This window comes from Paroedura picta, chromosome 8 (assembly GCF_049243985.1).
Source record: "Paroedura picta isolate Pp20150507F chromosome 8, Ppicta_v3.0, whole genome shotgun sequence".
In the NCBI taxonomy this organism is placed as follows: domain Eukaryota; kingdom Metazoa; phylum Chordata; class Lepidosauria; order Squamata; family Gekkonidae; genus Paroedura; species Paroedura picta.
In genome coordinates this window covers 76,751,516-76,776,624 of record NC_135376.1, presented here as the reverse complement: position 1 = coordinate 76,776,624, position 25,109 = coordinate 76,751,516, and the positions used below count along the sequence as shown (strand labels likewise).

At 43.2% G+C, this 25,109-nt stretch overlaps 1 protein-coding gene across 4 annotated transcripts in view; it reads right to left on the bottom strand.

Annotated features, from left to right (window-relative positions):
- Positions 1-4,443: 4,443 nt before the first annotated feature.
- MICU1 (mitochondrial calcium uptake 1) overlaps positions 4,444-25,109 on the bottom strand; it is a 163,962-nt gene continuing 143,296 nt past the window's right edge. For all 4 annotated transcript variants that reach the window (XM_077350442.1, XM_077350444.1, XM_077350445.1 and 1 more), the window contains 2 exons: positions 20,368-20,457; positions 4,444-5,147 (listed from right to left, as the gene is read on the bottom strand). In XM_077350442.1, the coding sequence (XP_077206557.1) occupies positions 4,987-5,147; positions 20,368-20,457 (251 nt within the window). In that variant the 3' untranslated portion in view covers positions 4,444-4,986. The remainder of the gene's footprint in view (positions 5,148-20,367; positions 20,458-25,109) is intronic.

Below are 25,109 nucleotides of genomic sequence, written 5' to 3'. Positions count from 1 at the left end.
TTTGGGTTGCCAGACCTGAGCGAGGCTGTTAGTGTTAGGATGTTTTGGAGGTCTTTTAATTCATAGGGTCTCTATAAATTGGAAGCAACTTGAAGGCCCATTACGCACGGCCACCAAAACGGCGATTTCGGGTCACATGGAAAACGCGGAGGGGGAAGAAGCAAAGCAAACCATTTATGCACGGGACGGGACACAACGGCGGCAAAACCCAGAGTAACCGATTATGCATGCGCCGCCCCCGGCGCTGCTTCTGGTTGCACCCCGGTCACCTGGAAGCTGCGCTTTCTTCCACGTTTCGCTAACGCGGCTTTTTTGGCGGCGTGCACTGAATCTGCGGCCGGTTGTAGCCGGCACCGTGCGTTATCCGTGATTTTAGTCGCCGCCATTCCACCCTGAATGTACGCTTTCCTCCCTGTGCATAATGGGCCGAAGGGACACAACACAGGCAAACAACAACAGGATGCAGAATTTGGGATGATGTTGTTCCCAGGATCTCCTGATTGAGTGCTGTGAGTTGTCTCACTAAGCAACGTGTGTGAATCCAGTATTTTACCAAGAGAACCAAATGAGCCAAGTGTCTTCAGTTTTCTTTGACAGCAGGAATGGGGCTATTTCAGACTTGTGTGTCCACCTTCTCATTTTTTAACCAAATCCCTGCAGTCTGGTGATATGTCTATGTGTTCGAAGCAAGCACGCCTTTGACCCTTACAATTAGAGTCGAGCCTACATGTCCCCCTTCCCCCGCTTAGTAGAATTAGTATCTGGTAGTATGGCTTGCTACTAGAGTTGGGTTCCATCCTTGCTTCTTTCCCATTGAATGTTCCCAATAATGAGGCTGTTCTAGCTGAACTAAAAGAACTCTCTTCATGCTACAGCAGACAAAAAGAAATTGTCAGTTTATTCAGATCTCTCCACTGCCACGTGCACAAATAGATTGCAGGCATCCAAGTTCTTTTGGTAATGCCTGAAAACTCATATAACTCATTATTAAGTAAGCTACATCAATGGTGGCTGGTTTGGGCAGGAAGTGATCCACTCATGTCTGGCACGTTTGTTAGCCATATTACTCAATTAGTTCCCTAATAATGTATCTTTGGATAAATTTTCAGCACTAAGGCAGAGAAGGGGAACATACGTCCTATTTAAGCTCAGGGAGAAGGTGACAAGGGTCCCCCCTTACATTCAACAAGAAGTTTCAAGTCTGGTTACAAAGGTGGGTACTTTACTGCAAAGAACTTGAGCAGAGAAAATAAGACATTTAACAGCTTAACGTAAGTATGTTTTGGGAAGGCTGTGGCTGGGGGGGAGTGTCACAGTCTTTAGCTTTGCTAAACAGAAAGCAGCCAACTCTTACAGATTCACCTTGTAGGAACTGTCCTCATCTTAGTATTGAGAAGAAATTCAGAAGCCCTTAAAAATTATGATCACTTAACAGCATATTCTCTGTGTCTACTCAAAGTTCCTACCTTGGAAAAAGCAGCATCAGAGCTTGGATGTCTCACCAGTCTATTTCAGTCTAATGGCTGTGGCCATTTTGCAATGCAGAAGGCAACATCAGACATCCAGTAAGGTTACCTCTTGAAGATATCTCAGGGGAAAAATGTTTTAACTAATATTGAGAAGGGAGACTTGAACTTATAACAATGGGCAAGAAGTCCTGCTGACTAGCAAACATGAAACCCTTTGTTGGGAGGCAAGTTAAACTTTGCAATTAACTTGAACCACCATAAGACAGTAGTAAATCAGCATGCTTTAGGGGTAGCCAAACTGTGGCTCTCCAGATGTCCATGGACTACAATTCCCATGAGCAGGGGAGTTGTACAATTGGCAAAGGCTCATGGGAATTGTAGTTATGGACATCTGGAGAGCCAGTTTGGCTACCCTGCTTTACAGCATGATTCTGAAATGGGGAAGAACTCTGTGGAGGTGGGTGAACTGGCCTTTTTCAACATCCAGCCTAAGAAAGAAACAAATTAAGTTGTGGTCTCTTGAGCCAGAATCTGCCCCAGGTCCTCATCTGTCTGATCCAGTCTTGATTTATATATAGCTGTGCCTTTAAGTAGGGCTTGCTGTTTCCCACTCCCCAATCCTTTCAGGATCTTTGACGGACACAACAGAGATTTGAAAAATGTTCTGTCTTTCTATTCCCTTTTATCTAATTTTCAGGTGGGATAGATCCCCTTTCTGTACTTTAAAGCTATAAAAGCATTTCAACATCAGAATGGGTTCAGCTTGGGAGAAGGTTTCTACTGGATTCTTTCTTGGAGGAAGTCTCCAAGTTTTGCTCAGTGCAGGGGAAAGAGCCACACATTCTTGAGTAATTTGTTTGTGTGTGAACAATTGAACTAGATGCAAAACTACTCCAAAGGATAGGAAGTTGGATTTGTGGCATCACAAGCAACAGCCAATGACCTCCATGCACAGGATGTAATGTGACCATAAACTGGCTTCTCTTAAGCCTGATCCAGGATGGAGTTGCCTTATCTTCTTCTGGAACTGGGCAGGGGGAGACCCTGCCCCCCAAGGTTGGGGAGAGGGTCTCCACAGTCCCATATCTAGCATGTCTCTTTGCCACATACCTGATTTCAAAAATTAGGGAATGACTGAAGGCACCAAGGGATTGAAAATAAGAGGACACAGCAAATATTGTTGCTTTGAAAGGATGGTCAACAGTGAAGCCAGAATTTAATATCTAAGAGTTTTGAAATTCAAATGCAGTGGGGAGCTCTACCTGGTAATTTTGCTTCTTGCCTTCATGTAATTTCTTGAATAAATATGTGCAAAAGTTCAGGGTTAGCTAGATTTCTACATGGGCTACTGGCCACACAGGAAAGGAATGCTTTCCCTGTGTATGCACAGCAGTCAATGGCAGTGAGGCTGAAGAAACCAGCACCTGTGGTCTAAACCAGTGGTCCCCAACCTTTTTATCACCGGGGACCGGTCAACGCTTGACAATTTTACTGAGGCCTGGGGGGGGTAAGTCTTTTGCCGAGGGACGTCGCCGCCTGAACCCCTGCTCCACTTGCTTTCCACTTGCACTCCTAACTTCCAGCCGCCCACTGGGGGGGGCACTGCCAGAAGCAGCTGCGTATTGCCATGTCAAGGGGGAGCCCCAATCATGGCAGCCACTGGAGAGCACCAAAGGTGAGCCGGTGGCAGAGTGGCAGGGCAGCCCCCGAGGCAGCAGCTGGGAAGGAGGATGAGGAGGAGCCGTGGCACAGTACCGACTGATCCACGGACCAGGTCTAAACAAGCACATTCTCTCCCTACCCCCCTTGCCCCAACTATTTGTGCCTGCATTTATCAGAGCTTCTGCCACAGGACAGGAGTGCTGGCTAGCAAACCTCTTGGGAACAATGCTGGAAGTGGCAGAAGCTGCAGCTGTGATTTTCACAGTTCCAAAGAAGGAGTCTTGGAGCAGGTGGCTAGTTCCGGCAGTCTTTCAAACAAACCTGAAAGTGACAGACAGGTCATTAGACCAAGCAGGAAGCTTTAAGATCACAGAAATGGATGAAACCCAGAGGAGGAGCAACTAGCATTCAATACTGGTTTCATGGAAGAAACCGCCCAATTTAAAGAGGGAAACACTTAAGCAGAATTTGCTTCTGAGCCTATAATCCCAAACCATGGCAAATGCTCCAAATTGTAGTCTGAAGTTTGAAAGCATTTGCAGAGGGAGGACACAAAGAGACCCAAACAAAACACAACTCATGTAGGGCTCCCCTTCTAAAGTTCCAAGGATTCTTGCATGCAGGAAGCAATTTCCATATCTATGGTCCTTACTCTGAGCAGCATGGAAGTGAGGCTATTAGTGGCCGAGCCCAGAAAACCTTCAACTGTCTTCCCAATAGCCCACAACAATCTCCACCCCTCCACCTTCCCAGCAAGACCCAGCAGAAATTTATAGACTTGCTGCCCAGGACAGTGTCAAACCCAGTTAAATTCATGAGGCCTCCCAGAAAGGCAGAGACAACATAAGAGCCCTTGCTTTTCGTTGGGAACTATTATAATTAAAGTAATATTTTACAGGCGCAGACGAGCTCTGTGCAGAGCAACTGCGAGACAACATGGAAAAACAAATCCGGATGAGTCAATGGACTCATTAACTGGGAAAATTACAGATGGGAGCATATACATTTGGGTGGCGCAAACGGAAGCCAAGATGGCGGGGAAGGGATGGCAGGAGAAAGCTATCAGCGCCTGCCCAGATTCTTTAAACTCTTTTTCCAGAATGGCACAAGAGCTGTCCCATTCCTGAGCATTCACAATCTTTCTCTGTACAACTTGCCAACGCTGCTGAGGGAAGGGAGACATGCGTGGAGAGAAACGAGCCTCTCAAAGCAAAGCCTCTCAAAGCATCGCCCTTCCATCTTGCCTTGGAAGTGACAAACAACTTAAAGAACAGTACAAGTTCTGACATTTATCACAGAAGTTAGGTTCCGCTCAGGGTTTTACTTATTTATTTTTTTGGTGTAGCTTCAAATCAATTTCCAGATCAGGGCAAGACAGTATCAATGGCATCCCTGCCCCAACGATGCATCAAGGCCTGTTTGCAGCTGACGCAAGCAGAATTGTTCTTCCAAGCGACCACCACAATGAGCCTTTTATTGGATGCTGGAGTTTATTGTGGAGATCAAGCAAGCAGCAGCAGTCTTGAAAGCTAATTGCTCTGGTGGCCCATTTGTTTTGCTTCCTGAGAGAGAAAGACAAAGGGCAGCGTTGGTGGTGACGATCAAAGCCGAAGACACGGCATGCTCAGATTCCTGCTTAGGTCTTTTGAAGGAACCTTTGTAGTTAACAGTCTCTGCCTGGCCGGTTTTGTCTGCCCTCCCTTTCTTTCCTTGCAGCAATAGATGGTTGTAATTCCCTAGGAGGAGGCAGGCCTTCATTCCCCCAGCATCAAACAAGACTGCCCTCGGCGTGCAGGGGCAGCTCAGCAGGGTCCATGCTTCCCACCTGTGGGATGTCTTCCCTCCCGGCTTCGGGTTATTGTTTGGGCATGGCGAAATCCCACGCAGTCTCTTGGGCGCATTTCAACATGGCCCTCATGAGCCGCGTGAAGCCCATGTCTTTGGGCTTCTCCAAGCCCCTCATGAGCCGCTGCTTCATAATGGCGACAAACTCCTTGTTGCTCAGCTCTCCGTTCCCTAGCAGAAGAATGAGGAGGGGGAGAAAGACAAGGTTAACAATGCGGTCCTACAAAATCAGAATCCAAAGGCACCTTTAAGATCAACAAAGATGTATTCAAGGCATGAGCTTTTGAGTGCACGCACTCTTCCTCAGACCGACACGGCTACCCATTTGAATTTATCAAAGTGGTCCTAAACATTCTTGTTTCAGAACTCTTGGAAGGCTGCAGGCCAAAAGATTTAGGGTAGAAAGGGATGTGGCTTTTGTTTGGGGTCTGGTCTCTGTTATCATTTTGCTGGGCATTTGCCCCACTTTGGAATGTGGTGCATGTCATGCTTATGTCCACCAATCACAGCAGGGCACCTAGGCAGCCTCTAAATTACTGTACTCAAACCTTCTGGGACTGATAAAGAGGGTTATAACTGGAAGCAACAAGCCAAGCATGATGCGGTGTGATCTGCAAATGCCATTGTGGCATACGGAAGCAGAGTCTATCCTGCCCGTTCACCTCCCCTTCCCACCCGCTCACTAAACACCTCTCTGGGACAAAAGATGTCCTTTCCAACTACCCTGTAGCCTTTTTATTCTCTTATGATTACATGATTTGTAAGCAGGGCAAGCGTGCAGTTTTGTTAACGCATACGAAGCAGGTAAGTGGGTAACAGAGAGATTGGACATGTGACCAAGGCTCGCTTCTCAAAATAATTCCTCAGACCAGGGGTAGTCAAACTGCGGCCCTCCAGATGTCCATGGACTACAATTCCCATGAGCCCCTGCCAGCAAACGCTGGCAGGGGCTCATGGGAATTGTAGTCCATGGACATCTGGAGGGCCGCAGTTTGATTACCCCTGCCTCAGACAGTTGAACATATGCAGATTCTGAGGAAAAGATGAGATTGTGAGATGTGGGCTTTACAAAGTGTCCTTGAAGAAAACCCCCACGAGTTTCACCAACTGAATCATAGAAAAGCCCTTTAAATCAAAGGAATATGATGTAGATATGAAACAAGAATCACTCCATGCAAAAGTTGTCTTACATGAGGCAGGGGACAGAGTCTAAGTATCCAGGCACCCTCCATCCATTAATTTCTTTTCCACGAATCCCACACTATTCTCTGGAGGCCCAGTCGCCTTGCTGTTCGGTTTTATGCTGCTTGTAGCGTATTATTCATAGCCCCTCAATACTGTAAACGAGTCAGTCGGCATCTGTAACATTCTGGAGTCTGTGCTGTCCTGCTGGCAGCGCTCCTTGACTTACTGAGGTGATTCTGAACCCTAATTAACAAGTCGCTCTGTAGCAAACTCCTCGCAAGCTCTTAGCGCAGTGCTCGTGCTTACAAGATAAACAATTACGGCATGGACTGGGTCCAGATGTGTTTTTGCTGGCATATTCTCAAATACGGCTGGCGCAACAACACTTGGCTGGGACTTCCGGTGGAACTTCCGCCCCAGCTGGCTGGCTCCGTATCAACGGAGCTTCTTCGTGTTAGAGAATGCAGGTAAAAACTCTTTAACCTGCAAATTAGAATTCTCCAGTACAAAGGAGAAGCGACGGGGGAGCTCCGGTGCCTGAAAAAGGTGAAAGCTGTGAAGGAGAAACAGTCATAGTGACTGTAACCCGAGAGCAGCATTTCATCGCGGCAGGAGAAAAAGAACTCCCTATCAACACGAAAGACCCTGAGGGGACTGAGGCTGGAGCGACCTTTCATTTCCTAAAACTAGGTGATTAAACAATTGAAATGTAAAGTGGAAGCTGTATTGTTGAAGAATCCTTCTAACTCCTCTGAGCTAGATTCTTATTTCCCGAAGGCTGATTGAAACACCCCACCCCTGGTGTTTAAGACGCTGAAGGAGAAACTGAAGAGGGGAAGGGAAAGCTGATGTATAAAGTCACAGACGGTACAGAAGATTTTTGTAGTTGCCTTATTAACTTTTGAACAGTGTTACTACTTATCTAAAAGGAATAATGACTCCCAGGAAAAAAAAGGAGGTACAAATGCAGTTTGCTGTCCCCACGCCAGATAAAGTGAATATGCAGGAGATGATGATAAAATTAACACAAAGGACTGAGACTTTAAATGACATGAATAGAAAAGTAAATAAAATTGATGAAGATTTAAGCAATATTAAACAGGAGACAGCAAAGATTTCAAAGCTGGAACATGGCATATCTCAACTAGTAGAGGACTTTAAAATTGTCAATGAAAAACTGGAAAGTCTAGAAGATAGGATGGAAAGCCTGGAAAATGAGAAGGAGAGAGAAAATCAAGAAAGAATGTGGATAGAAGTGAAACAAAAGGAAAGACTTTTAAGACTGCGCTCACTGCAAGAGCTGGAAGGAGAAGATACATATAGAAGAGTAGTTAATATTTTGTGTGAGATGTTGGAGAAAAATGAGGGAGAAATGAATTTGGAGGTGGATGAAATTTTTCGTGTAAACTCAAAATATGCTAAAGAAAGAAATCTGCCAAGAGACATTCTTATAAGTTTTGTTAAGAAATCTATACGGGATGCTGTACTTCATGCACATTATGAGAAAAGGTTCCAAGTGGATGGGAAGGAAATTATTTTGTTGAAGGAAATGCCACCAAAGATTTTGAAATTGAGAAAGGAATACAGTTTTATAACTGAAGTGTTGAAAAAAAATAGGATATATTTTAAATGGGAAATACCAGAAGGTATCTCATTCCAATTTAAAAGCAGGGAAGTTAAGATCAAAGACAAACAGAAAGCAAGAGAATTCCTAAAGAAACATAAAAAAGAGCTGAATTAAAATATTGGTCTGTTTGTAACAGAGCAAAACTAACTTACTTATGTTGTGTAATAAAGATATGAATATAATAACTTGGAATGTGAATGGTTTAAATGACCCCAAAAAACGTAAAAGAGTGTTCCAATTTTTGAAAAGGGGGAATTTCCAAATAATCTGCTTACAGGAAACACATATAAAGGAATCGGTTAAAAAATATTTAGTTAATATGAATTTGGGTTTAGATTTTGTGTCAGCAATGAAAAAGGAAAAGAAAAATGGTATTGTGTTATATGTTAAGGAACAACTGAAACCATGTTTAATAAAATCTGATAAAGATGGAAGATATATAATGTTAGAAGTGGAAATAAATGGCATCAAAACATTGGTGGTAGGGACATATGCTCCAAATGAAGGTAAAAGTACATTTTTTGAGAATTTGGCCTGTGAAATGTCAAATTTATTATACTCTAGTGTTATTTTAATGGGGGACTTAAATGGGGTAACTGAACCTAAATTAGATAAGAGATTAAGTAATGGGAATACTGGAAGAGAACGAGGGAAGTTACCATTGAGTTTCTTTGATTTGGTTGATAATTGGGGATTGGTGGATGTGTGGAGGAATAATAATAGAACTATGCAAGATTTTACCTTTTTTTCTGAGAGACATAGTTCATGGTCCAGATTGGATATGATTTGGGTTACAAAAGATATTGTTTTAGATGTAAGAAAAATTGAGATACTACCGGGATTAATATCAGATCATAGACCTGTACTAATGAGCTTGAAGTCCAAGAGAAGGAAAAGTAATCAAAGATGGCGAATGATGGATAGTCTACTATTACATGAAGAAGTTGTGAAAGATTGTAAAGAGAAACTAAAAGACTTCTTTGAATTAAATATGCAGGAGGATATTAAAATGAAAACGGTGTGGGATACAAGTAAAGCCTACATGAGGGGGCTATTGATATCCCACAGCTGTAAATTAAAAAAAATTAAAGATCAAGAAAGGCAGAAACTAGAAGAGGCAATAAAAAACAAGGAAAAAATGTTGTTGGAAAAACCAAAAGATAAAAATACTCTACAACAATTAAAGCTATTAAGAAAACAACTGGAACTCTTAGAGGTGGCTAGATTAGGTGAACAGTTAAACAAAGTAAAACAACAACATTTTGAACTGGGAAATAAACCAGGCAGATGGCTCGCTTGGAAATTAAAGAAGAAACAACAAAATAAATTGATTACAGCCCTAAAGAAAGATGGGAATATATTACTGGAGGAAGAAAAAATTAAACAAGGTTTTTTTGAATTTTATTTAAAATTATATGAGAAGCAGGACATCTCTAGGGAGAAAAGAGAGAAATACCTAGAAAAACAGAATATTTTGAAATTGGACTCAGAACAGTTAGAATTATTAAATCAGCCTATAAGCTCAGAGGAAATTATAAACACAATTAACAATCTAAAAGATGGTAAAGCTCCGGGACCTGATGGGTTATCAAGTGCATATTATAAGGTTTTTAAAGAAGAAATATTAATAGCTCTAAAGGAGACAATGAACAAGATTATAATTGATGGCATCCCAGACTCCTGGAAAGAGGCACATATTACGGTTATACCTAAACTGGAGACAAATGAGGTGCAAAATTTTAGGCCTATTTCTTTAGTAAATATAGATTATAAAATCTTTACGAATATACTGGCTAATCGGCTGAAAGGGATACTGGTTAAGATAATACATGAAGACCAGGCGGGTTTTCTGCCCGGTAGACAAGTTAGAAATAATATAAGGATAATACTAAATGTTATCGAATATTACCAACTGAGACCGGATAAACAACTGGCGTTATTCTTTATCGATATGGAAAAAGCTTTTGATTCTGTTGATTGGAGTTTTTTATTTAGCTTACTCGAAAGGATGGAATGCGGTGGAACATTTATAAATTGGATAAGGGAGATTTATAAAGAACAGTGGGCAAAAGTAATAGTAAATGGTGAGCTTACAGAGAAATTTAATATTCAGAAGGGAACACGGCAAGGTTGCCCACTCTCACCCTTACTTTTTATCATGGCTCTAGAAGTCTTTAATCAAGACATAAGAGAAGACAAAAATATTACAGGTCTGAAAATTAAACAACAGACCTTTAAATTGAGGGCTTATGCAGATGATTTGATATTGATTTTGGAGGATCCTTTAGATTGTATAGATGTGGTATTAGGTAAGCTTAAAGATTTCGAAGAGGTAACTGGTTTAAAAATAAATAAAACCAAATCAAAAATAATTGTGAAAAATATGGATAAGGAGAGTCAGAAAGATTTAGAAGGGAAAACAGGATGCCAAATAGTTAAAACTTATAAATATTTAGGTATCAATATTGCTAGCACAAACTTGAATCTATTCCAGGATAATTATGAGAAACTATGGACAGAGGTCAAAAAAGATTTAAAAAAATGGGAGACTCTCAATTTATCTTTTATGGGTAGAATATCCGCCATAAAGATGAATATCTTGCCAAAAATTTTGTATTTGTATCAGAATATTCCAATTATTAAATCGGATAAGCCATTCAGAATTTGGCAGAGGGATTTGGCAAGTTTTGTTTGGAGAGGGAGAAAACCTAGAATAAAAATGAAAATTCTTTGTGATGCTAAAAAGAGGGGAGGACAGGCATTACCAAATTTAAGGATGTATTTTGATGCATGTAGTCTGGTTTGGATAAAGGAATGGATAGTTTTAAGAGATCAGAGATTATTAACATTAGAAGGTGCAGGCTTGAGGTTTGGTTGGCACGCATACTTATGGTACGAAAAAGAGAAAGCAAATAAACAATTTTTACATCATGTTATAAGATTTGCTTTATTTAAGGTTTGGAATAAGTATAAAAGAAAATTATATTCTAAAATTCCTTTATGGCTGTCACCACAGGAAGCTCTGTTCAGAGGGCAAGTAACACCAGAAACTAAATGGTTAAATTATAAGGATATAATTGAGACTTTTACTCAAGAAGGAATAATGCAGTTTAGAATTAAATCTCACGAGAAATTAGCGCAAGAATATAAATATGTAGATTGGTGGCTATATAGACAGATTAAGGACAGATATGAAAGGGATAGGAAGCTATGGGAATTTGAAATAGAAAAATCACAATTAGAGTTATATTTATGCAAAGATGATAATCATTTAATCAAGAAGATGTATGAATTATGTTTATTACTGTACACGGAAGATGAGGTGGTCAAAGATTTTATGATTGTTTGGGCAAGGAATCTTGGTCACAACATGCCATTGGAAACCTGGCAAAAAATGTGGAGTAAAGATCTGAAATTTACGAACAGTTATTATATTAAGGAAAACTATTATAAAATGCATTACTGTTGGTACATGACTCCGCACAAATTATCAAAAATGAATAAAAGCCTACCGGACAAATGTTGGAAATGCGGGGAAGTGAGAGGGACAATGTTCCATATGTGGTGGACATGCAAAAGAGCAAGACACTTTTGGCAGGATATCCACAAAGAAATCTCAAAAATCTTTAAGGACTCCATAGCTTTAAATCCTGAAGCTTATCTCTTAGGTTTTCTGACAAATGAAAAAGATAAAAAATATGGAGAACTATTTAGATATTTGACAACAGCGGCAAGGATAGTCTGGGCAAAAAAATGGAAGTTAAAAGAGACGCCCACCATATTTGATTGGCAGTTGAAAACATTGGAAATTGCTCAGATGGCAAAATTGACAACTTATGTCGAAGATAAACTAATCACAGACTTTAAGACAAAATGGAACTCATGGATAGAGTATATTAGAAAAAAGTATAGTTGTGGATTTATGACTATTGGTTACGATTTATAATTATTAAGGGGAAATGAGAATGGATTGAAATTTTGCACAGGAGAATTAATGTTTTTTTCTTGTAAATTCTTTAACAAATACAGTTGGAAGTTATTGTTTGTAAATGTAGTATAGTCTATTGGTGTGTAGTTTTGGAGATGGCTAAATGTATTTTTCTTGTAATGGATTGTAAATAAAATTTGAAATTATTAAAAAAAAAAAAAAAAAAACACTTGGCTGGGAGAGGGATTTTTGCTGCTCGCCTCCCTCAATCTCCACTTCCCCCTTCCCCCATATTGCTCTTGAGGGTCCCTCAAGGCCCAGAGCAAAACCTCAGGGGGTTCACTGGGCTGCAGCAGAAGAATGAGGCCTGAACTGTTGATACAGTCTAGAGCAGGGGTAGTCAAACTGCGGCCCTCCAGATGTCCATGGACTACAATTCCCAGGAGCCCCTGCCAGCGACTGCTGGCAGGGGCTCCTGGGAATTGTAGTCCATGGACATCTGGAGGGCCGCAGTTTGACTACCCCTGCTCTAGAGCAAGGGTGGCCAGACTGTGTCTCTCCAGATATCCATGGGCTACAATTACCACGAGGCCCTGCCAGTATGGTGCCGGCATGGTTTATGGTAATTGTAGTTCACAGACATCTGGAAGGCCGTAGGTTGGCCATCCCTGTTCTACAGACTTCAATACTGTGTTCCTCACTTAAACAAAATAGACAATGATCGTGTTGTGTGGCATCTTAGCAGCACAACATGCACAGTTCTTAAAAAGAGCCTTTGGGGACATGTTTACAGACAGGCTACAGGCAATCATCAATGAAATGAGTGAGTGAGGGAAGACTCATAACGGCCTGCTCTCTCAGGGCTCTTTCCCGGCAATTCTATATTTCTTTTCCCCCCCTAACACCTGAGAGGAATGCCAGTCGGAGAGGGGAAGTACCTCAGAACAGGGGAAAGTACCTCAGACATGGTGTAAAGGTAAAGGTATCCCCTGTGCAAGCACCGAGTCATATCTGACCCTTGGGGTGACGCCCTCCAGCGTTTTCATGGCAGACTCAGTACGGGGTGGTTTGCCAGTGCCTTCCCCAGTCATTACCGTTTACCCCCCAGCAAGCTGGGTAATCATTTTACCGACCTCAGAAGGATGGAAGGCTGAGTCAACCTTGAGCCGGCTGCTGGGATCAAACTCCCAGCCTCAGACATGGTGACAGGGGGAAAAAACAATCAAATTCTCAGAACCAACATGAAGGAACCAATTCCAACAGTGGCGAAGGAGCTCAGAGCCTGTAATGGTTTGGGCAGGAAAATGTAAACAGACATCTTGGAGAGATCAGTCTCAACCAATGTCAGACTATATGGAAACCAAAGATGAAGTCCTGATCTTCAGGTGCCTTGATCAAGCATTGCATTGGGGTTACTGTTAAATCCGTGGGTTCAGAGGTGCACACGGACACTGGAAGTGACTCGAGCTCTTTATTAAGTCCTCAGCATAGTACAAACAGAACTGAGAAAAGAACCAAATAACCCCCAAACAGCCCCAACTTATATATAAAAGCCACAAGAAAGATCTTCCCCCCAATGCAAGCTATTAATCAGTTTCACTTTAAAGTGACTGGATCCCGCAGATGGGATCTAGCCGCACATTGGTCAATTTCATGCTGGCTAGGATCCTGCCTCGGACCTCAAGCTTGGTCCTCGGCAGCTTTGCAGACACAGCAGTTATAAAATGCGTGTTCCCTGCTTCTTCACTGGCTAATGATACTCAGGAGGAAGCAACTTCTAACTGGGTTGAACCTGCCAAGGAATGTAGCTCACTCCACCACCTTTACTGCCTACATTTCAAGCATTCTTACAGACTAAGAGCAGCGTCCTTTTTCCATTTTCGTTCTAGCAATCTCCACATGCAGCGTTGGAAATACCCTGCTGGTAATCCCAGTCTCAGAAAACATTTTTATAGAGTGGAACAAAAAGACATTCATTGATTTCTACTGCAAAGGAGGTACACGAAGGTGTGGGTGGCACCCAGGCAGCTCCACTCACGGAGAAGTCTGAGGGGTGTCTCACAGTCGCTGCTACACAACTCCCTCTGCCACAGCGCCATACCTCTTAGCTGGGTGGTGATGGGATGCGCTATGCTTGGAGATTGCCACTTCGGAATAATTTCTCTCCTTATACATGCATAATTCAGATTATGGATGTGGAACGAAACAGTTGCGGATTTTGTTTTGCAGCATTTTATTCCTCTGCAGATGCAGCAATTTCAGCACTGTTTTCAGACAAGCCCAGTTTCCTCTTTTAAGAAGCTGTCTCGGCTCACTGAGTTAGTTAATTCATAATCCTCACCGCGAATACACTTGGGGCTGAGAAACTATTGTGCATCCTGTAAACAGCAGGCTTCTTCGTGGCCCAATCCAGAAGGCAGCACCCTACAACACTGAGCTGGGTGCTAAAAACACACAGTAACCACTAGTTAAGGTTAACTCATATTTATTTATTTATTTGATGATTTCTATACCGCGGTGGACTAGTGCATCCTGACACACAGGGTTTATGCATACATCTTGGTGTGATTAGGTTTATCCCAATACCTACAGGCTTTCAGATTACAGAGGAATTATTGCCAATTTACTGCCATTACAGCTCAGGGGTTGAGCAACTTTTCCCTCCTACATTTTTACACTGTTGGGCACGTTATTATTTTTGAAAAATACTCATGCTTTAAAAACAGCAAGGTTGTACTTGTCATACTGGTCCTACCTATACCAGAGGTGGTCAAACTGTCGCTCTCCAGATGTCCATGGACTACAATTACTATAAGTCCCATGCTAGCATGGTGTTGACAGGAGCTCATGGTAATTGTAGTCCATGGATATCTGGAGAACCACAGTTTAGCCACCCCTGCCCTGAATCACTAAGAAAGAGTAAGCGTTTGGGTTGAATGAGATCTTCCTTTGAACTATGCTTGATGCTTTGGTGCATTTAACTTAACTTTTTACCACAAGCAGGTACTTTTATGAGTTAACGCTAGGTTACTTGTTCATAAGTAAGTGTGACCAACAGAAGCATACCCCTCCCTCTTTATTCTTTCATCAAAATGTGACTGGGAAGAAGTCCCAAAACAGAATTACTGAGAGCAGATTTCTACATCTCCTTTTACACAAATTTGTCAAAACACTTAGGTCAGCATCAGAGGTGTAACAAGCAAGGATACTGGATAAGACTTTTTAAGCTGTGGTCTTCTGTAATGCAATGGCCTCCCAAAAGAGATTTGCCTGACCTAGTCACTGCTTGTCTTTAGGTTTTCAACCAAAAAAACTGGCTTTCAAAGAACCTTGAGTTCAAAATTAAGCCAATTTCCATCCATCTGTCCACAGCTGTGATATTGTTGGATGTGGTTTCTCTGAAATGTTTTATGAACTAACAATGTAAGTGCAGCCAGATCAGATTAGTGGTCCACCAAGACCATCATCCTGTATCAAATGGTAGCCAGCCAATTGCTGAAAAGTCCACAGTAAACCATAGAAGCCAAGATCTTCCCCTGATGTTGCCTCCTAGTCTGGTAGCTGAGAAGGAACTGGCTGTGTTTTAAGTTCTATAGCATTTTCAGTGCTTCAGGCAGATAAACACAGGATGTTAATTTAAATTTATGAAGCAATCCAACTAACTATAACGACTAACTGTGCTAGAAATACAATCTTACAGGTTCATTATTCTTGACTGAGACAAGAGTTAGACACAGCTGATGCTAGTTTGTCACCTACTTACGTCCAGGTTAGATCCCCTCTATTTTTTTGCTTATAACAAGGACCTGTCTAAGTCAAACAGGACAAGTTGAATACATAAAGTTGTTTTGGAAATGGATGGTAATTTTCAACACAAATCTTAAACAACCATCATGCCATTAGTTTCTCTTTAGTTAACAATCCACTGACCCAATGGTCTTGGACAGAAACAGTCTTACAAATACCATTCTATTTCTATCTCCACATATTCCCTCTTTTTCTTCCCTCCTCCCCCATTGCTGCCAAAAATTTAGCTATAACCAAAATAACACCAAGACTGGTATCAGTGAGCAGGAATGCCTTGGAAACAAGAGAAACCTTGGAGACTATCACTAGCTGCATCAATAGATCACTTAAAGGGGCAGCAGCTGCGCAGTGCCACGTCAAGGGGCAGCCCCAACCATGGCAGCTGCTGGAGAGCACCAAAAGTGAGCCAGTGGCAGAGTGGCAGGGCAGCCTCCGAGGCAGCTGCTAGGGAGGAGGACAAGGAGGAGCTGCGGCCCGGTACCGACTGATCCGTGAACCGGGGGTTGGGGACCACTGCTCTACAAGCCCTGCCAAGAGCCAATGGACAACTAGGTGTCTCCAGGGCTCTGTCTAGATATAACCTAGTAGCCCATGGGCCAACAGACAGGATGAACAAAGGGGCAACCCTAAAATAAAGTTTAAACACTTGCTCCATTGGCTGATTATTCAACTTCCAAGAGTTACTTGGGCCAAGAAGACATTAAAAAAACCAAAAAAAAACAAAACAAAAAAACAAAACCAAATTTCAGATTTTTCACAATTCATCACCAACTGTTCTGTAGGGCAATAGTTCTGAAATGTCTCCAACAATCTACGCAAAGCCATCTGTGATCTAGACAGTGTGTGGCTGTGGTCCTTAAAATACTGTTTCTAGGAGATTATCTGGTCTTTCTCCACCCATTTTGTAGGTTCCCAACAAATAATGATTTCTGCTGGTTCAAAGTCTCAAAACAATCAATGTAAATCACCTGTAGCTGGTGGTACCCCCAAGTTCCAACAGCTATCATCAATGCCAATTGGGAGGCTGCAAGGCCAGAATGACCTCCAACACAAATATGTTAAAACTAGTGGATAAAAACCATTATAGTCACACACAAATGTGCTTTCCTTATACAAATAAGGTTAAATGTTAGTCCACAGAAGGAAACTGAGCTGACTCGGAGTATAATAAAACATAATCAGAGTCCACTGGCACCTTTAAGACCAACAAGTTGGTCTTAAAGGTGCGACTGGACTCTGATTTTGTTTTGTTGTGCTGCTTCAGACCCACACAGCTACCCACTTGAATCTGACTCAGAGTATGTCCACCAGGCATGAAGCTGGAAGCGCCACATCATTAATTTTTAAAACTTCGATAGAGTTGTGCTGTCTAACAATGACAATTTTTAATACATCCTGCACGGTACAAGCAGCCTTTTGAGACTTTAGATGGCCTTAAATTTGAAAACCTATTACTGCGAGTTTGAATTAAGGCTACTTGCACAATGATGCCTCCGGTTCTTTCTGAAATGGCAATCTTCACTTCCCTGCTTTTCATATGCTAATTTATCACGTGCAGCCCTACCCCTCGGAAATGGAAGATTTAACAAGTTGGAAATCAGAATCTATGTGTGAGCTTCCACCGAAGAAAAGGATCATGGAACAACAATGTGTGTTTATTAAAATGGAAGACGGGAAACGGCACGCACAGAAGCGGGGAAGATCCCATCAGCGCCAAAGTAATGGAATGTGAAGCAAACTTTTAAAAACCCTCCATAAACATGTTAAATTCTCTGATCCTCTGTGCTCGGAATCATTCTTTGGTTCCGTTTTACCTGGAGATAATTTCCAGGGGAAAGGCAGAATGGAAAGCACCAACACACCATTGGGAACGTTACCAATGAGACAGACTCATTATGCCTCGCTTTTGTCTTCCAGTTGATCTGCTCCTGAGCCAGGGCCTTGAAGTCCCACTCCAATTTACTAGCTATTGTGGAGGCCTGTTTGCCTCCCCTCCCCAGACCTCTTGAAGGGAAAGAAGAGGCAATTTGTGCTGTTCCCAGTCCCAGTGCTTTTTGCTCATCACCTGCAGCTCCACCAAAGAGGCAGCCTGTCTTTTTCCAAATTACTTCTTTGCAGTAAATGGTCCCTTGCTCACTCCCTAGACGTAAATCACAGGACCCATGACAAAACTGAGGAATGCAAAAAAACGTGCAGGGAAGCTTAGCCAACACTGGTGCCCTTTAAGGCTGACTTCCCTGCATTTACTTATTTGCCCACATTTATACTCCGCCCTTACTCAGGTAGACTGCAAAGATTAAAATGTCTACATATTTAATTCTGCAGCTTCAGCTAAAACCAAGTTGCTCTAATGCTTACCCGCTTATCTTCCCAAAATGAATTTAACACAATCTATTGACTCTGCTTGCATAGGAACTCGAACCTTTCTTCATCAACGTTTACTTCCGGTCATGAGCAAGTCAACGTTCTGTTTATTCCAGCGTATGAGACTGCACAGTTGTCGCGTCTGGATCTTCTCCTCGCCCTCTCTCTGACAAGCTTTTCAGGAGCTCATTAGCATGGTAGAATTAAGACCCGCTTCCAGACTCACACTGTCAGCTAGCAAGAGAGCCACAAGACTCTCTTCTTAATGAAGGAGGTTTCAGGTTCATCTAACTGGACACCCTCCTGAGGACACGCCCCTGCAAAGCTCACAAAACCAACTTGGTAAAAATGTTTTTTAAATGAAGAGGTTCGGGGGAACTTGTGCACACCGTTATGTGCCATTGGGCTGGTCCTAAGATATGTACCACATAGATTCTTGGCTTTCAGGAAGGAAATACTCGGTCCATTCGTCTCCAACCTCTGGTAACGAGCGACATATTGTTTCTCAACCTTGACATTCTCGTTCCAGCCACTAATCAATCAAAACGAAAATGATAAACTAGACTTTTCCTATTTTGTAGTGTTCCTCAAGTATTTCTCTAGTCCAGTCTTTCTCAACTTTCTGTTACCACTGAGAACCCCCTGAAACATTCTTCAGGCTTTGAGAAACCCCAGGAGTGGCACGATCATGTAACATATGGGTGGGAAGCATAGTTGCGGACATGCCCACCTGGGTGCCCCCTTCCCACCCCCTCCAGGCCCATCATTGGCCATTTCATGAAACCCTGGTTGAGTAAACCTGCTCTAGTTGAACCCTGGAGCTTGTTTGGAGAACAAACATTTACTGCCTTTGGGGAAGAAAATCTGGAAACGAAAAATACTTTAGTAAGCAATTAAGTGACTGGCATCCTTCTAGCGACCTCTGCCCATCTTCTAAATATATCTGGCAATGTGAAGCTGAATAACCTTATCTGCTTCAGGCATTACTGCTCAGGTTGCAGAGCAATTTCTTTGCACACACAGCCAAGAATCTCCTAAGCTGGCAAACTGAAAGCATCTCTCTTCACCTTAAGCAGAACGTGTTTGGAGTGCTGGAGAGCGAAATTATGAAGCTGTTAAGTAATGGTATATTCATGGATGAAGCACGAGGAGGACCTATTTCATGTAGGGGTGAACACCTTTACTCCCTGCTGTCACTGGTTAGGCTAAGCTGATGATGCCGAGCAAGACAGGTGAGCAAGAGAGGAGAACTTTGCTACGAGGAGCATAGAACGAAAAGAAGGGTGAAGGCAGTGGAGATGGTGGGAGCCCAGGGAGAAGAGGGCAAAGGGCTATGAGGAAAGAACTATTACGGGGACAGCAACAGTCCAGGAGATGCAAAGAAGCCCAGGAAAGATGGTGACCGAGCTTTAGCCTAAGATTTTGGAAAGCTTAGGTGATGCAAGACTTCTGACTCTATAGGCAGAACAACTTACGCAATTTGCTTTTATAAGCCTGACAGGAAAGCTAGAACGATATTTATTATACTGGTTTCGATCCCCACCCCCAACTTTGACATCAGGAAATGCTCTTATAAATACAGCATTTGAAGAGGTAATGCAAGCAAGAAAACAGGTATGCATTGATCCTAACTCCTCTGTTGCTGGAGAGCAGAGGAAACACCTGCCAGGTGACATTTCTTGACTGCCTGGGAAGCAAACGGCAGGAAAAATACCAAACAGTGATGGCACTTGCCCAAAGTTCTGATCCCCCATGACAGGATGGAAGATGACCAGAAAGGGAATGGGGATAATAGAACTAGCAGAAAGGAGACCTGGTCTTTCTCTAAGAAGGCCACTGGGAGCACGGAGAACTTGGCATGCTACCCATCTGGCCTGCTGAAAGGGGCACAACAGTGAAATGAAATGCAAACTAAAGCACTATTTGGTTCCATGCAAAATCACTGCATGGAATCAATGGGATGCTGCAATGGGCACAATGCCTCTGATATGACGGACGTGAAGGAAGTTTGTATTCTGAAGGCTTACTGTAAAGGAATTAAATCACTGCAGACAAATTGCATGACTATGATACTTTATCTTTTAAAAAAAGGGCTAAAAAGGGGGAAAACAAGAAGAGGAGAGCTGGGTTTTGTACCCCACTTTTTCACAACCCAAGGGAGTCTCAGAGTGGCTTACAATTTTCTACCCTGTGAGGTAGATGATGCAGAGAGAGCTCTGAAGGAACAGTGACTGACCCAAGGTCACCCAGCAGGCCTCATGTGTCTCAAAACAGCTTAGAGTCACCATCCCTTTCTCTCCCCACAACAAGCACCTGATGAGATAAGTGGGACTGAAAGAGCTCTGAGAGAAACTTTGACCAAGGTCACCCAGCTGGCTGCATGCGGAGGAGCAGGGAATCAAACCTGCCACTCTTAATCATGACCCCAAGCTGGCTCTCAAGTCATGGGGAAGGATGACACGGAAACCGACAGCACTCACCATCGCAGTCGAAAAGGGCAAAGACCACATCGCACACGTGGTCTGACAGCTCCACTTTCGCCACCGTCTTGGCAACCTGCTTCATTGTGTCTGAAAGGAAAAGGAGGATTCCGCATAAATCAGAGGTCGATATGGTCCAGGAGATTAAAGAACTCCCTGCTGGTCTCTGTGACGGGCATCAGAGGCAAGACCTTCAAGCCCATGGCTAGCCCTACCCCTTTCCCCTCCAACGTGAGAATAACTTCTGATTTCAAACACCCTTTGCCATTGGCCAGGCAAAAGGTGCCAAAACCAGCATGTAATTTCTCAGGACCTTCTCCTATGGGCTAGACTCTAAGGCAAATTAATGGAGATCCAGCGAGTTTATCATTGCAACTCCCATTTGTTTTACTGGAGGTTGTTTTGCCATTATCTCAGCGGACGGTGTGCATCAACATTTTTTTACATGTGCGGTTGCCATAGAGGAAATGACACATTAATCCAGACTAGCAACAAGCAGCTATGCATGAAGTAGGGACACAGCATAATAAAGCCCTATTCATTATCAATAAAGACACCCATTCTATATCAGTATCTCTCTCTCTCACACACACACACGCGTTCTTCTCCTAAGACAGACTTCTTTTTCCTCTGGAAAATTTTAGAGCTTGATACCAGCTGAGAGAATTTCACCCTGAGCATACAGAGTGCAATAAAGAAAGTGAGAAACTATATTAAACTATATTACAGGATGTTCATTCCTTTCTTGCTGAACCGCACAGAAGAGGAATCAAAGCAATCTCTGAAGAAAAGAACACAAGCAATGAACAGAATTAATAATTGTGGGATCTTCCTTTTCCAAAGAGAGATTTCTAATAACCAGAGATCTAACACATAGCCGAAGACGGAGACGTATCTTCGCAAACAAGTAGGCCGGGGGAAATTCAGGGAGAAAGAAAAGCTAAGGTAAAAGAAAAGAAATGCTCAGGGCCATTAAAATCTCCATCTGTCTTTTTTTTTTTCATCATCTACAAAATAAGAAGAGGAGTTGGTTCTTATATACAACTTTTCTCTACCCGAAGGAGTCTCAAAGCGGCTTACAGTCATCTTCCCTTTCCTCTCCCCACAACAAACCCCCTGTGAGGTGGGTGAGGCCATGGTGAGCCCAAGGTCACCCAGCTGGCTGCATGTGGGGGAGGGCAGAATCGAACCCGGCATGCCAGATTAGAAGTCCACACTCCTAACCACTACACCAAACTGGCTGTATTCTGGTACTGCCCCACCCTGTCTATATGACACTATGACTTCAGACAATGTGGGTTTTCTTAGGACCTATTCAGGAAAAGGACCTGCTCTGGAATACTACCTGGGTAGAGCCAAAGAATTGCCGGATAAGCTCCCCCCTGCCTTTTCCATGAGGAGAGAAGGGAATTAATTGGCAGGTTTTCAAGCTGCAGAATCAGAGAGATTGTTCAAACAGTGTATGTTTTTCTCTGATGTGGTCAGATGGGATCTTCCTGATTAATTTGTTCTGTCCTCCCTGCTGTGAGAAACAGTTAGGAATGCTGTGTGGGAGGTGGCCACATCCTCAATCTCTCTCCAGACAGAATCCCGGGAATAAAGGATCCCGAGAACAGTTGAGACTATTTAATTCACAAGGAGCTCCCCCTTTCAGAGCTTGAAACCTGACACTGATTTCACCGAGGGAAGACAAAAATCCCAAATGGATTGAGGTAGGTTGGTAGATGTAGTTTCTAATAATAATTTCTGAAAACCACTGGCATAGTCACTAAGAGAGCAATCCCTTTGGAAATGCTTGTGCAGGAGGATTATAGCTACTTAGTTCTCCCTTTGCTCTCCTAGAACTGTTCTCATTAGCTTCCTGCCACCCACCCCTGCGCTAAAGAGGCCGACTGAAATACTGCAGACCTCATCATAACGAACAGCAGAGTCCTGCAGAGACAATTGTCACCTGCCCCCTTGGATTCCTTCCTGCTCAGCCGCGCAAAGCAGGCCAGCGGTCTTATGGGAGGTTAACGACCTGGAGAATGGCCCTCCTTGGTTAGCAAGGAAAGGAAACGACTCAGCGCTGAACATAAGGGAACCCCTTGATCCGCTGAGACCCCCTCGCAAAGGCGAACATTTCAAAGCACCGTCCTTGAAAAGCCGTGTACAACACCATTTACAGGTTTTTATCCTGGATTTTGTTTTCAGGGCTGAACTGCTGATCTCTCAAATTTAAAAAAGGGCAAAAAAAAAAAAAAAAAGGAATCAGAATGACTCAGATGATACAGTTCTGTGTTCTACACCAGGGGTAGTCACAACCTGCGGTCTTCCAGATGTTCATGGACTACAATTCCCATGAGCCCCTGCCAGCAAATGCTGGCAGGGGCTCATGGAAATTGTAATCCATGGACATCTGGAGGACCATAGGTGGACTACCCCTGTAAATCTACACCCATCACTACTCCACATGTTCCTTTCCTACCCTCGTAATCCTGTTGATGCGAGCATGGAGTTATACAGGGCTGGAGTAAAATTGATCATGTCTTGTATTTCGAGGGAGAACATGGCCTTGTCTTCTTTCAGGGGAAGAGATTACTCTAAAGCTGTGGACTCGCCCTCAAGAGTGCTTTCCCAGGTACTCTAAAAGGGTGTTCCTTGATAGGGAGACACAAAAAGAAGGCACTGTGCTACTGCCTCAGATCGACCCCAGCAAAGCCACATGGGGCTTCCTATCCTACCTGGAAAACAGTACCAGTACCTGGCAGGGGCACTGAGAGGTGGTCAACAAATGGCCAGCCCATGTGCTAAGGAGCACCAGTCACCAGGGGAACCTTTAACAAGCACTGAGAAAAAAGCAAGCGATGGTTGAAGCCAGAAATAACACATAGGAATGCTGCCCTCCCTGCCTAAAATCCACCAAATGAACTGAATCCTCTAGCAACTGAGTAGCTCCACTCCCTCAGTGGGTTCTAATTTTGGAAGAAGAGGCGGGCTTTTCAATTAAAAAATAAACTGATCAAATTTTAAAGTTACAGTCTCTGACTTAGATTAAAAACAAACAAACAAAAAATAAACAAATTAGACATGGGAAATAGTAGTGGCAGGAACTGTTTGTACCAATGCTACTATATACGGGAAAATGCAGATTATAAGGAACCGTTTTGTGCTGCTCAGAAATATACGGATGCCATTAACTGTATTCTAAGTTGTACAACCCTTGGTACACCGAGATCTGTGATGTCTCCTCAGACAGATGGCGACTCCTCGGGGTCTCAGTCTTTTGCCTCACCCGCTACCTCATCTTTTCAGCAGATGCCGGAGACTGAACCTTGGGACCTTCTGCCTGAAAAGCAGAGGTTCTGCCACTGAGCCAGGACTGCTGGTGGTTGCACCCTCTGGGCATTTATGCAATAGGCAGCTTCCGCATGGAGAATTTTCTCCCTCCTGGGTTTTGAGCTGCAGCAAGGTTTCCTCAAAGGATCCATATGACGTTGTCGCCCTTCTCCCAGGTAACTTCCACGATTTCTCTCCTCCCTTTGCTCTGATGTTTCTGGAACCTGCTTTGATCTGTTGCCTCTGAGGAAAGCTTGTGGCTGAATCCGGGTTTCCTACCGTGCAGAAGCCCACATCCAATTCCCCTTGCCATTCCCTTACTCCTTGATCACTACATTGGCACCGACAACAAACCCATAATAGGGAAACGCCCCCACATGAAAACAGCGTGGTATCTGATTTGTTTGTTACACCACAGTACCTTCTCACAGAATGCTCACGTGTACTGGAAAACCAAATATGAGAGGCAGTCCGGAGAGCCCTACTTTGTGACCTCCCCCTCACTGGTGGCCTTTAAGCAGCGGCTGGACAGATACTTACCATGGGTGCTTTGGGCTGATCCTACATCAAGCAGGGGGCTGGACTACATGGCCTGTATGGCCCCTTCCAACTCTATGATTCTATGATTTGGGAAGGCTTTCATTGTGTGTCCAAAGAAGGTAAAGGAACAGCATTCCTGTGACCAGCAATCTTTTCTTGTTTAGCTGAAAGCAGGGGAAAGCCCAAAGGTCCTTGGGGGCTGTGTTTTACCAGACTGTAGCCTTTTTGTTTTTAATCTACAGAGAAACACAGACTTAATGCTCTAAATATTTCTTCTACAAGCACAGGCAAGGCCCTGTACATTGTCTGAGTCACAGAAAAAGTTCCATAGCACATCCTCTGCATCTTTTGAGGCGCTCTCTGTGCCATATGCCAATGTATCTGTGAACGACTTTTAATCTCACTGCCAGCTACGAGTGGGCAGGGAGTGTCAAAATTTACTCTAAGAAACGTGGGGGGAAACCACCCCTAATGCCCAGGCAATTTCTGTAGAAAATCTGGCCCGGTTGGGTTAAACAATCCTGAATCATTCTTTTGCCAAGCAAACAGCAGGGGAACCTCATTATGTGTAACCAACCAACCAACCCTCACATGAAACCACATGGCAAATTATACTGCAGCGCTCAAGGTTTCAAGGAGAAAACAAGTAGAGATAGATCAAGGGAAAACACCAAGTCCACTTATGGCTTGCTTTCAGCTAATAATTATAAAACGAGCACACTTGTTGTATTTGACTTTGGGGAGGGGGAACCTGCCAACAACATGCCTTTTATCAGAATGATTCCCCTCAGTATAAATTGCACGTGGGGAGACGTGAGGTGTTGGACTTGATAATGAACAGTAATTCAACTAATAGGAAGTGCGGGATGAGGGGGGCGGCTGTG